Here is a 14044-nt window from a genome sequence, read left to right as displayed (position 1 = left end):
CATATTCCCTCCTGCTATGTCACTGAAGTGATCTAGAGGTATTTGACTTGAAGGAGATCACTGGTAGGTAGTACATATGAATGTGTGTTTACATGTGAGTTGGCTTAGGCAAGTAGGGCAACCCCTTCTAAGAGGTGATCTGAATCGCTTCTCTCCCCACAGAGAATTTTCAGGTAGAAGTAGATGGTTTTTATCTAATCATTCTTCATGTGGTGGTCTTTCCTGCTCTCAGTCCTACTGTTCTGACAGACGTACTTGATGCTTATTTACCTTAATATTTTTAGGGTTCCACATGGATATGTGAAACATGGGATTGAAGACCTTAAAAAGATCTTTGTTTCTTCCCATAGAAATCTACCAAAGTGGATTTTTGATGAGCTAAAGTAGACCCAGAGGGAATATAGTTCAGTGTTTTATTTTGATATTGAAATGTACACCAACCTGAGCTCCTACATCTGAGGATTTGCTCACTATTTTCCTTACCTCCCTTTCCCCCCACCAATATCCATTTATGGGAATGATAAGAGAAAGCTCTTATTTGTACAGATAAGGCTTGCTGCTTTAGCACAGAATGAGTACTTTTAACAGACCCAACTTATGAGGTCCAGACAGTTTGATGATGGTGGGTTAGGCCACTGCCTCTCATCCCGTAGCCCCATTTATGCCTGTATATCATTTATGAATAACTAGAATTTATGTAGGCTACATCCTGATGAAACCAGAGAAGTCTCCAAGTTCATCAGACTTAGCCACTCACCTTGCAGACATGGAAACTGGTCATAAAGAGGGATGCAGTGACATGTCAAGGTCACTAGCACTAGAACTAGAGTAGAGCCACTTCTTCCTCTGAGTAACCCTTGTGATTTGTATATAGTTCTAGTATTGAATGTATGCCACTGTGTTTGAGTTACTGTCGTTCTAATGGTAATGGAGAATTTCTTGAGGGAAAGATTATTTTCAATCTTCTGGGCCTAAAACAGTGATTATTTGGTTCCCAACAAGTACAGATTAACAATATGAAAGGCAACCCCTGAAGCAATCCCTCCTTGATTATCCTAGGCTGGATACTGTATACATTTATTGTTTTATTCATTAATTCACAATATTTATTTAGTGCCTCTTCTGTTTCAGCTACTATAGTAAATAATAGGGATACAGAAGACAGATATGGTCTCTGCCCTCACAAAAATGTTAATCACAGCACTTAACACCCATTTTGATAATTATAGTTCATGTGTTTGTCTTCCCTTAGACTTCAGATTCCATGACAGCAAGCTCTCTGCCTTGTCTGTCATTGACTGTCCAGTGCCTACCACAATATCCAGCTTATAATAGCATTTATTTTTGAAAGTGAACACTTCTCGTTTTTGTATGTTTTCCCACAAAACTTGTGAGGTAGAAAAATTTTCAGTATTTTCTATGTTCTGGGATATCTTTAAGACTATAGCAATAACTACTACATTCCATTTTGCATGCTTACTATATGTAATATTCTACTTAGTGTATTATATTATCTTTAGTGAAAAAGTATAAAATCTCCACTTTTTAGAAGAGACAGTTTCCAATTATAATCAGAAAAATGACTTTCCCAAAGTCACTAGACTTCTATGCGGCAGGACCAGTACTTGAGTGCACATCTTTCTCACTACAGAGCCTAAAACCTTCCCACTATGCCACATGCATTTTTAATGTGGACAAAGCTGAGGAACAATCTTCTCCATTTTTGAAAACAAGAAACATAAATATTTGAACTTTCAGAGTAGCCATGGTTGTGATAAAATAAGCAAAAGGCAGAGCCCATTAAGCAAGGATTTTCCAATAACCAGAATAAGATATATTGACCTATTACTTGGACTTTTTAAAATTATTGGGGTTCTGACATAAAACCTGAAATCTAGGGAAGAGAGTTTTCTGAAAAAAAAAATAACACTTCAACCCTTATTTATTACCAAATTGTATTTTTTTAGAAATTACCAAAGTTAGTGAACTAATTTAATTTTATTATCATTATTTTTTTAATTCATGAGAGACAGAGAAAGAGGCAGAGACACAGGCAGAAGGAGAAGCAGGTTCTATGAAGGGAGCCCAATGTGGGACTCAGGACTCGATCCCGGGATCCCAGGCCTACGCCCTGAGCCGAAGACAGATGCCCAACCACCGAGCCACCCAGGCATCCCTAATTTAAAATTTTAAAGACAGCTATAAAAACTGCTGACTTCTGTTAAGGCTTTAATGATTGAACATAATTAAAATTATTGAGATTGCAGAAGGGTTAAAATTCAACTTTTTATAATTTTCTAGCCCAATGATCACATTCCATTTAGTTGCAAAATGGATATTTACATAACTAAACTCTTATTTCTTGAAACAACTTCAAAAGTTTAAAATTTGGGGTCCAGCTGCTTAATAGCACTTGCTCCAGTTCTTAGCATTACATTGGTAAAACAGTTATAATACTAAGAAGAATGGCACCCCACTTTTTCTAACGCCAAAGTGGAATGGTCAGTAATGTAATGATGTTTCTGTAGGATTTAGCTGTGGAAGATCCATAGCTAAGATACAAATGGATTTGTAGAAGGAATTAGTGTTTGGTATCTTATGTATAATGATCACTGCTACAAATTCACCAAGATTCACTGAATCATTGCAATAAGTCAGGCCTAGATGATATCAATAGCTAACATTTATTAAGAATTTTTTTATATGTGCCAGAAACTATCATAAGTATTCTTCATGGATTTAATTTATTCCTTCCAACAACCCTGCAAGGTGACCACAATCAACAAGTAAGGTGGAAGTGTAAGAATTTAATACATACATTCTCCTCCAAAAGTTCACATTTATAAATACTCAGCTACCCTGATCTCATAGAACTGGTACCTTATTTTGCAAACAAAGAAACAGAGGCCAAAAGACATTAAATGATGAATCCAAGGGCATAAATCTATAGAGTTTACACTAATTCCTAGCTTATCTGGTTTCAAGGTTAGTGAAATTTTCTCTCTATCTTCTTATTGAAGAACTTACTGAATTCTCACATTGTCACAAAAACTGTTTATATTTCTTCTGACATATCTGGAATAATCAAGTGGCACTAACCTGTACTAGACTGAACAATTCCAGAGTCTACTGTTTGTCCAAGAAGATCATACTGATTTAGGCGTGACCCATCTTCTGCTACAACAACTGAGCGTGCTGGCTCTCTGGTCCACTCATAAACAACTTCTGCTCTAGTATACGCATCTGAAAGGAAAGAAAGGAAAATGGTCCATGGGTCATGCTACTGCAAGTCTCCTAATTAGCTGATGAGTCCTACCAGTTTCATATTTTCAATTGCATGGCCAGGACAGGCAGGACCAAAAGCAGAGCCCATATCCCTTAATTTAGGAAAACTGAAACACATTTTCCTGATTTGTTCTGTCATCTGTTCACTCTTACAACAAATGGTTATTAAGCATCTACAAAAGACAAAGTACCTTGCTGAAAAAATACATAACAAACAAGTTTCCCTGATGTCGTGGAACATGCATGGTAGTAATGGGGACAGAAATAGACAAGCTAATAAACATATAATTTCAAGTAGCGTTAAATTAGAAACAAAGCCGTACACAATAGGTGAGGGGGTAAAGAATGAAAGACATGGACATATTTTAGGCAAAGACTCCGAGAGGGTCACTGAGGAAATGACCATTTTATGCATGACAGAAATGAGAGTAGGCTATATAAGTCTTGGGGAAGAATCTGCTGGATAGGTGAACAAAAGTTTTTTTCCTCTGGGCCTGATAGAAGCTTTATATGTTATAGGAAGAACAGGAATACTGATATGCCTAAATCTGAACTACATGAGAAATGAAATAAGGTTAGAGGCAGTAGCATGGGTTCAGATTATGTTGGGTCAGGGGAAGGTCATGATAAATGTGAAAAGTAACACTGGAAATTTTACTGAGCATCCATTTTTAAAAGAAGTCTGACTTTACTTCCTTTTAAATTAATTCTCCTTTCTATGGTATTTACTATTGTGACAATATGCTGATGAGATACACCATTTAGCTCATTACACTTCTCAATCATTTTCATTTACCATGTCACTTTTCACCCAGCCATCTTTCTACATGAGAAGTGAGGTCATGATCCTGATCTGTAATTCTGAAAGGTTGGGAGAAGAGGTGTAGAGAATGAGTGAGGAGGTGAGGAAGAAAGGATTCTATAGCTTTTCTGGTTTCTAGTTACACAATACCATTATACATGGGGTGGAATGATAGTATATACTCTCCTTTGTTTAGATGTAGAGTGATATTAAAAATAAAGAGAACAGCACATTAGTAAAAGCAGAAAGTTTCCAGGGTTATATCAGGCAGATATGACAGCAAAAGCTTCCTTTACTGTGAAAGCTTTATCCTTGGCCAACTTCTGCATTAGGCACAGTAGACAGTGTCCAGGGTCTGCAATACTTCTAGGTGACCAAACAATGTTTTAATTTCATTTAAAATAAAAAAAAAGTGAACATAACCCAACTTGAATTCTATTCATCTTTATACCAACATAGTCATAAAATATAAAAGTTAAAAATATAAAATTAGAAACTAAAATCTATATTTTAATATACATTTTTTAAGGAATTGTTCACAAAGGGAAGTTCCTAGAGCTTGTTAAAATCATAATGTGTCCCTGTTTCACCCAGCACTTGCTCCAATGTAACCAAACTTGAGAGTTTTGTTTAAACCTTTTCCAAGCTGAAATATTATGAGATGTGAAGTTATGGTTGCATTTTTACACCCATGTGAAGCTTCCATAAGAAAGATGAGAGCCATGCCTCTGATTCTCTGAACCAAAGCTTCTTCTTGCCTCTGGAATGAATTTTGCAGAAAAGTGTAGCCAGTCTTCTCCTGATTTTACAGTGTCTGGTCTACTCCAGCATCACTTTTGGACCAACATACAGTCACGTTATTTTTGTAATCAAATTTCTCCAGAAGTTCGAGAGAATATACTAGGAATTAACTTAGTGGTCATTACTTCTTTCATAAACATGTAAGATTGATAAATGAGTGGTTTTAGAATTTGTTCTCATTGAATTTTACTTTTTAATCATGGCCGCCCTCATTGACCTTTTTTCATGGCAGTAATCTTTTATGTATGTATGTATGTATGTATGTATGTAGTGTAGCTTTATTAAGGTATAATTGACAAATAAAATTATAAGACATTTAAAGTGTACAACATAATTTGATACGCATATATAGTGAAATAATTCCTATTATTTGTTAAGTTATGTGTCAAGTTAACACATCTCATTGACTTAAAATTTTGAATCATTTCAGCATTGCATTTGTTAAGAAGAAGAAATGCATTTATTAGCATCTAAAACATGATTTATTTTTAAAAATCCCCCAAAGAAGTGCAGAGCATAGTAGCTTGAGAAGAACCATATTGCTTACAATTTGCAGGTACCATACTCAGTAAAATATTTTTCCAATCATTATAAATTTTTCTTTTTTTAATGGAAGGGTCTTGCCTAAGAAGACAGCCAAAGTTTATGGTAACATAGAATCACTGATTATTAACATGGAAGGATTTCAGAGGTCATATAATTTGTCTCATTTTACAGATGATAAACTGAACCACAGAAACAATGAGACTTATTTAAGGGTTTAAATATTTAGATAGCTATTTAGTGGGGAAAATGAGGTAAGAGCATAGAATGATATTCATTCTACTCTACTGCTATTAATAAGGATTTTCTAGGCAAAAACTGTATATTATATTCTCAAAATCCAGCAGGGATACTTGATGGTCAAGTATTTAGGGATGAAACCAATTCTAGACCTTGTGTCATTTTGTAACAATTAAAACACTCTTGTTATTGTATTGCACTATCATTAACAACAGTGCCTGGACTCTACCTTTTCCTACCTCATCATGTGTTGCCAATGGGCTGCTAATATAGTTTTAGAGGAAAAAACTTGTTACCATCCACTTTTCACTTCATATAATTCAATGTCTCATACTTGTAATGTCTTAGAAACTCCATCGGGTATAAAATCTACAATAAACACGAAACTATTGTGAAAGGGGAGATTACTCATTGTTCACGTCTCTTAGCGGAAATCTCCCAAAATGCAGAGCAGATCTACATGATTAAATAGGTAAGGGGATTAAGAAGTGCACTTGTGAAGAGCACCAGGTGTTTTATGGACGACTACATTGTACACCTGAAAATCATGTTATACTGTATGCTAACTAGAATTTATTTATTTATTTTAAAGAATTTATTTATTTATTTGAGACACAGCATGCATACCACGCACTTGAGCTGGAGAGGAGCAAAGGGAGAGGGAGAAGCAGACTCCCTGCTGAGCAGAGAGTCCAACTTGGGGCTCAATTCCCGGACCCTGAGATTATGACCTGAGCTGAAGGCACAAGCTTAATGGACTGAGCCACCCAGGTGCCCCAACTACCTAACTGGAACTTAAACAAAAACTTTTTAAAAAAGTTGGTGTTTTAAGATGTAGAAGACATATCTAAGGTATATCACAATAGGTGATATACCTTATTTCTTCATTTCAGTATCTAGAAAGTACTTTTTATGAAAACCTCCTTCATCTGAGACTATTCAGCATAAAGAAAATAAGGTTAAAAAGAGTCTTCAGCTACTTAGTCAAAATGTTGAGCTCAGATTTCAAATAAATCAGCAGATTACCCAAGAAAAAAATTAACAAGAAGACAGAAAGTTTTGGTTGGGCTTATGAAAGAATTTGTGGTGAAATAACACTGGGAACATAGACTTGGTATCAGAAGAGTATCTGCTAATATAGACTATCACTTCACTTTTATGGGCCTTTATATTTCCATTTGTATGAAGCAGGCGCACTAAATAATTTCTAAAGTTATTTATTACTCAAAATTCATTTAAATTTCTACTTATCACTCTCTCCTTATTTATAAGGCACTATGCTTGATAATCAGTAGGGAAACCATCACTTATCAAGTCCTTACAAGGTCTAACACTCGCCTAGATCTTATTGTCAGAATATCATTTGAATCTCTTAGAATCAAAGTCTTATTTGTATTTTCCTCAAAAAGCAATTAAAAGATGTCAATTGAATCATGTATGTTGTCTTCTGGTTATCTGGCCTTATGAAGAGGGCTCTATTGCCAATAAGCAAAAAGTGTGATATAACACTGACAATCAGGGTCTAATGGAAAGTAGTAAGGAAAACATCTGTTTTTCTGAGGTTAGTTCTTATCAACATATGGATGAGGTTGCTTCATAAACATTTATTACAGTGTTTTACTAAATTATTACAAAATCCTGTAGCTTCTCTCTTGTTTATTTTCTTCTGTGATATTTTGGCAAGATGTTTGCTCAAAAACTGGGTCAAAGCATTTTTAGCCCACGTTTGCCTCAGTTTCTTAATTTAAGAAGTGTGCTAATTAGGCCAGGTCAGAGAACTAACTATACAATAAATCAACCCCCACTGCTTCCTCTCAAGCCAATGGCAGGCAATGGTAATTATTCATGGTGCTCTCCCACTGAGCTCAGAGGCTTACTTTTTAATATCAAGCCTTCTCTGTTTGTTTAATTCCCCACAGGTCTTAAATCCTCTTTTCTGAGGCTTTTCTGAGATTTAAACATTAAAGGGGCATTTAAAACCTGATTATTGTATATTTAATAAATATTTATTGAGTGTACATTATAGTAGGCTCTGTGCTAGGAAATACTGAACAAAATAGGTTGTGTTCTAAATGGAGTTTACAGTCTCCAGACAATAAAAAAGTCAACCAACAAATAAAACTAGTAATTATTGTGTGATACATCTAAATTAAACATGTATTATAATCAGGAAGATGGGTGGCACTATATGTAAATTTAGATAAGGTCATTAGGGAAGGTGTCTACGAGATGACATTTATGCTGAGAAGTGGAAAAGTAAAAGAAGCCAGTTACAGGAAGAATGAAGGGAAGAGTGACCCAAGTAGAGAAAAGAGCATGTATAAAGGCTCTGAGGTGGAAAACAGATTTTTATTTAACTTCAGTTTTCTTATATGAGACACTATTTACTTTCTAATCACTATCCATTTCTTCCTTCCTAAAATACCTCCAATTTTCTTCAGACTGACAATGTGCCTAGTTAAGAATATTTCTTCCCAGTCTCATTTGCAGTCAGCATTGGCAATGGGACACATCTTTGATTATTAATGAGATGTGAGTAAATGCCTTCTAGGATTTTAGGGAAAGCTTTTATCTTTTTGATACAGGTGCTAGTTCCTTCTTCTTTGTCCACAATTCTTTATTTTGAAAGCAGATGCAACGGCTGGAGTTGCAGCAGCCATTTTGTGATCAGGAAGATCTAGGGGTGTTTTAGAACATCATCCTTGTTAAGATGCTGACTAACCAACAATCAACCAACAATCACCATCATTCATCTTGTATAGAAAATATAAACGCTTCTTTTCAGCTAATTATACTCACTGCTTAAAAGCTATTCCTGACTAGTATGTTAAACAAGTAATTCGTTGTCCAAAACAAGGTTATATCTGAAGGTAAAAGGGGGCACTATTAGTAGTTACACCAGGATATTCAGCATAAATAAGTACTGCCTCAGGCAAAGTATAACGCACAATCTTCCCAAGTATAAGATTATTTTGTGGATGAGATGAACTAATACATATACAAATATTTAATATACTGCCTCGCATATAACTAACACATAATACATAATATTATTGTTAAAAATGGAAGTGGTAATCAGGAGAAAACATAGTAGTCCATAATATAGAATATATGTTCAATTGGGAAAAGAGTGGGGAGGAGGGAGTTATCACCAAAGGCCTGTTTGGCTGACAATTTTTGAAGTAGTTTGTCCTTGGGTTTCAGTATAGAATTAGATTTATAAATAAACTTGTCTCTCCATGACTAGTGCTGCTAGGAGCCTGAAGGCCCTTTGCTATTTTCTTTGCTTGCTATCTTCCTACACTACCACTATTTTTTTCTATGAATCATATCTTCACCAAAATAGTTACTTAGACTGTCTGTCTAGTGGGAACAGAAAGCTGGTTAGGTAGTCCAGGAGTTGACTCAGTCCTTATAAGTACCTCTTCTACAGGAAACCAGTAATACATCGCTCTCACACCCTTTATATATGCATACTAGTCAAAAGCAGAAGGGTGGAGAAAGACCAGAGCTGACTCTGCTGGTCACTCTTCTCTTGGCTCCTCTTATGTGTATCTATCTGCATATTTTCAAACAGCAGAAGCCCAGAGGGTTATCACAAAGTTTTCTAGGATACCTGCAAAAGCATTAATATGCACATGGAATTCATGGGATATCTTAACAAGTCGAGAACTTTTCTAAAGATTATGATTAGGGTAAATTCTCATCAGGGAATATTTTTTTAGGTGTAGGCTTCATTATTAAGAAACAATTATCATCCACTGCTGCCACCTACCAATATTTCCATCTGATAAACAACCTGAAATATTCTTAAGGTCAAACAAATGTCAGCAATGATACAAAATAAGCACAATGATCTCCATTTATTGGCAGGGAGATATTAGCTATGGGGTAAAAACATCTGTATTCTGCTTGTTTTTCTATGAATAAAGCTTTAACAAAAGTAGAATTTTTCCACTAAGTAATTAAATCCATTCTTTCTCATTGAGGAGATAGGGAATAATCTCATTCTGAAATAACATTTTAAAATGGAATAAAAGATTATTACTTATACAAAGTATTTTTTAAAAGATTTTGTTTATTTATTTGAGAGAGAAGGGAAGAGAGCATTGGGGGAAGGGCAGAGGGAATAGCTTACTCCCTCCTGAGCGGGAAGCCTGGCCCAGGCTCTATCCCAGGACCCAGAGATCAAAACCTGAGCTGAGGGACACCTGGGGGACTCATGGCTGAGCGTCTGTCTTCAGCTCAGGACGTGATCCTGGAGTCTCAGGATCGAGTCTCCCATCAGGCTCCCTGTATGGGCCCCGCTTCTCCCTCTGCCTGTCTCTGCCTCTCTCTCTCTCTCTCTGTGTCCCTCATGAATAAATAAATAAAATCTTAAAAAAAAAAAAAACCTAAGCTGAAGGCAGATGCTAAACACACTAAGTCATCCAGACATTCCTAGAAAGTGTTTGCAGCAAATCACTAAACTTTCTTCATGCTTTTTATCTGTCCCCCAACAGACTTTAATAATTGGAGGTTTCTTGCTTAAATACTTAGGTCTTTCAGGGATGCCTGGGTGGCTCAGTCAGTTAAGCATCCAACTATTAATTGTGCCTCAGGTCATGATCTCAGGGTCATGAGATTCAGCTCCACATAGGGCTCTGCTCTCAGCACAGAATCTGCTTGTCCTTCTCCGTCTGCTCCTCCCCCTGTGCACGCTCTTTCTCTCTCATAAATAAATAAATAAATAAAATCTTTAAAACTATTAAATAGAGAGGTCTCTTATAAGAATAAAGAAAAATTAAAATTACAAATTTACTCACAGCTTCCAAATTTTAGTGGGCAGGCATGGGCATCCATAGGAAAGTCCTCCAAATGCATTGGACATTCAGCTCTCACCGTCAGCCTTACCAATTAAGAAGACAGAGGATATAAACAAGAGCCCTATAGATTAAATACTTGGCTGATAAACCGGACTAGGTTGTCACTAACTCTAACAAATACATTAAGAAAAGCAAGAGAGGCAGGCACAAACTTCAGCATGATACTGAGCTGTTAACCAAAAGATCTAAAAGGAATTATTTACAACAATGACTAGATTCTATCCATTTATTTGTTTTGATAAAATAGGTGACACCAGATTTTGTATGATGGACAAGCATGTTTAATGTTTTCCAATACAAGCATCATTACCTAATTCACCTAGACTCAGAAAATCTTTTGAGACTATAATTAGATGTAAGCAAATATTTGGATAAAGACTTGGCAGAGAAGAAAACATGGACAGCTAGGAAGAGAAGAGAATGTCTCCGCTCTTCAGTGCAGCTCTCCCCATCTCCTTCCCTAAAACAGCACCAAACAGCATAAAATAAAAAAGGAGTAGGTGAAAGAGAGTTTGTGGGTGATCCCACTATAATCCAACCATTTTGTTTTATATAGAAACCTGCTGCCTAATTGAAGCCAGGATTTTGCTGTGCTTCTTTCTAGTCCCTGTCTTCATTTCTATTTACATTTGAAAATGATAAAGAAAATAATTCACTGAAATACATTTGATTTTGTTTGGTGGAATTATGAGGAATTTATACCAAATCCATCATACAGTTTTTATAAAATATATTTATCCATATTATTAAGTAGCTGAAGAAATGGGGTAGGAATGTCTTTATAGCCAGTAAACTCATTAAGTGATTCCAATGCTGATTAAAGCAAATATGGCATGTGTAAATTAATGACCAAACTTACATTTTAAAATCCAAATTTTAAGGAAAGTGATGATATATTAGCAAAGGAGGTGGTAAGTTTAGGAGATCGGCATAACAGGCTAGTTATTGACGAAGAACACTGTGCATATCAGAAAGTATGAATTGCTAAACTTCTCAGTAGATGCAAATCCTGCCCCAGAAAATTGATAGCTGAGAAGAATAAATACTGAACTTAGGCTCAAAAACAGGCGTAGGAAAAAAAAAAAACAGGCATAGGGTGTTTTACAAGGGGCAAATACTTCAGGTTTCAATTATAAATAGATTTTACCCGGATGATCTGGAAAGGTCTCACTCAACATGTCTGTCCACTGATCCTCTATTTTTTTTCTCTCTCTTTTTTATTTTTGCATGTGATTTGTCACTGTTTTAATTTTATTAGATGTTTACTAGTTGAGTCCAACACCTAAAGTAGCTCTTGAAGCGCTTTTTCTTTCTTTTTTCATTTGGATATTTTTGTATAAAAAGGTAGAAATTCTGGCAGCTCTCTTCAAAAGCAAAGCATCCCTCCATTCCCACACTAAACAAAATCCACCGAGTCTAGGATTTTGCCTCCATTATCTTTTCATGCCAAAGGAATAATTGGACAGTCTGAATTACCAAGTACTGTCCAGATCTATAAAAACAACATTCTAACAAGTCACTTGGGTATGAAATAACTGCTTCCCTTAAGAATGAGTTCTGTACAATTTTAAATTTCTTCAAATGAGGAATATTTTAAAGATTTTTTTCTTTAAAAGTATTCACAACTTTTTTTGATTTGTGTTTCCTTCATTGAACTGTAAATGAATGAAAATATCTAGCTGCTAGGTTTTCCAATAATCTCAAAATGGAAGAAGTGTTTATAAAGCAGATATATATATGTATATATATATAATATTTTTTCTTCAATTTAAGCAAAATTAAGAATATTTATATTATCTAATAATATCTAACTAATAACATCATTATAAATTTGTATACTTCTCTAAATGTATACTTTCACATGAATCTATGGTTTTTAAGATGAGCTGTTCTAATTTCGGGGGATTTTTTCCTCCTTTTTATGTAGAAACATTGTCAGATATATATCTTGAGATAGCATCTAGAAATTTAATCTAGACCTTATTGGGATAGAATATTTTAGGAATATTTTAGGAATATTTTCTAAAGGAATATTTTAGGTTAGTAGTAGGGGGAAGAAATTCCTCATACTGAACTAGCACAGGCTGGATAGATACTTGAGATATATTACTTAATATACATTATAAATTCCCCTCCCATTTTGTCTAATCATTTTACTTAATGCTTTCATACTTGCATAATACTTCAGTCAGTTAATTTTTCATACTGGAGCAATTATTAAGGTTGAAAAACAAGGTAAGCAGAAAGCCAGATATTTCACCATGCCCTATCAACTTCATAAGCACATATATATGGTGACAAAAAAGTATAAAAAGAATCACAAATGGAAACACAGTCATCCTTACCTCATGGTGTACAACAAGGTACCATCCTCTGTGATCCTCAGGAGTTTGTTTGGCATGGTCATGTTGTGTGCCACAGACTTCTTTCCATTGTGAAAAAAGGTATCCGGAGTCCAGATTTTACTTGCCATTAGGTTATTTAACCGGAGAACTGTCATGGGTCCTTTAAATTTTAATCTTTCATCCTTCCAGCTTTGACGGAAAAATACATCTATTGTATATTCCTAGGTAATTTTGGAAAATGGCAAAGAGTTCACTGAGCTGTATTTTGCAATGCAAATGGCTTACACAGACAATGCATAATTTTTGTAACTTTAAAAGCAAAATAGGAGGTAGGTGATGTTTTTAGAAGTAAACTGTGGTGGTCTGTACATATTGGTGTCAGGTGAATCATTGGTCAGCATAATCATTTTTTAAAATATCTAAAATGCCTGAAATATTTCTTGGTCAGAAAAATTCCACAATTATCTCTTCAGATATATGAAAATAAAATCATACTCCAGTCCCTACACCTCTACTACACCAGCACTCAAAAAAATAGGATGCAGTACAAATAAAAACAAAACTCATGTTAGAGGTTACCACAGATAGGAAGATGTTTAAATTACACAATGACAGCTACAAAGGTAAATCATAGCATTTTGGGGGGCCCTTCCATAGTCTGAAAACCTCACAGTCAGTTTCAAATCATCCATGATTCTAATATTAGCATGACAGTCCCATCTCCTTTATGGCTAAGTAAAAAAAATTTTTTTACAGATAATGTATATGGACTTTCAGTTTTCCACAGCAAAGAAGATTATGAAAATAATCTGGTTCACCGTCAATTGGGATCTTTGCCAAAAAAAAAAATTCAAAATATTCGAGTGTGTGTGTGTGTGTGTGTGTGTTTGAGTATATGTGTATATAAGACACATGAGAAATGTGTGAAGCTCATCATCATTCACAGCCAGGGAATCTATTTATTTGAATAAACACAGAATTCCTTATGGCAATACCCAGAGACAAACATCTGCTAATCTGAAAACAAGCAATGTGACTTACCAGCTCCTAAAATTGAAAAGGGTAATATCCATCTTCCTTGCAGCACTTGCTACACTGACACTAAATTTGGAACTTAATGGTTTGAAATAAAGATTCCCACATTCTCCATTAATCTTAGCATG

The 14044-nt window shown here is 35.2% G+C and overlaps 1 protein-coding gene across 1 annotated transcript in view; it reads right to left on the bottom strand.

Annotated features, from left to right (window-relative positions):
* The window catches only part of GABRA1 (gamma-aminobutyric acid type A receptor subunit alpha1), a 58185-nt gene that overhangs the window by 18128 nt on the left and 26013 nt on the right, over positions 1–14044 (bottom strand). Inside the window, exons 5-7 of the mRNA XM_055325420.1 lie at positions 12882–13102; positions 10477–10559; positions 3100–3243 (exon numbers count right to left, since the gene is read on the bottom strand). Of these exons, the coding sequence (XP_055181395.1) occupies positions 3100–3243; positions 10477–10559; positions 12882–13102 (448 nt within the window). The remainder of the gene's footprint in view (positions 1–3099; positions 3244–10476; positions 10560–12881; positions 13103–14044) is intronic.

This window comes from Nyctereutes procyonoides, unplaced genomic scaffold (genome assembly GCF_905146905.1).
Source record: "Nyctereutes procyonoides isolate TBG_1078 unplaced genomic scaffold, NYPRO_anot_genome, whole genome shotgun sequence".
NCBI lineage: Eukaryota > Metazoa > Chordata > Mammalia > Carnivora > Canidae > Nyctereutes > Nyctereutes procyonoides.
The sequence above is the reverse complement of the archived record's forward strand: the minus strand, read 5'-3'. Positions and strand labels throughout refer to the sequence as shown.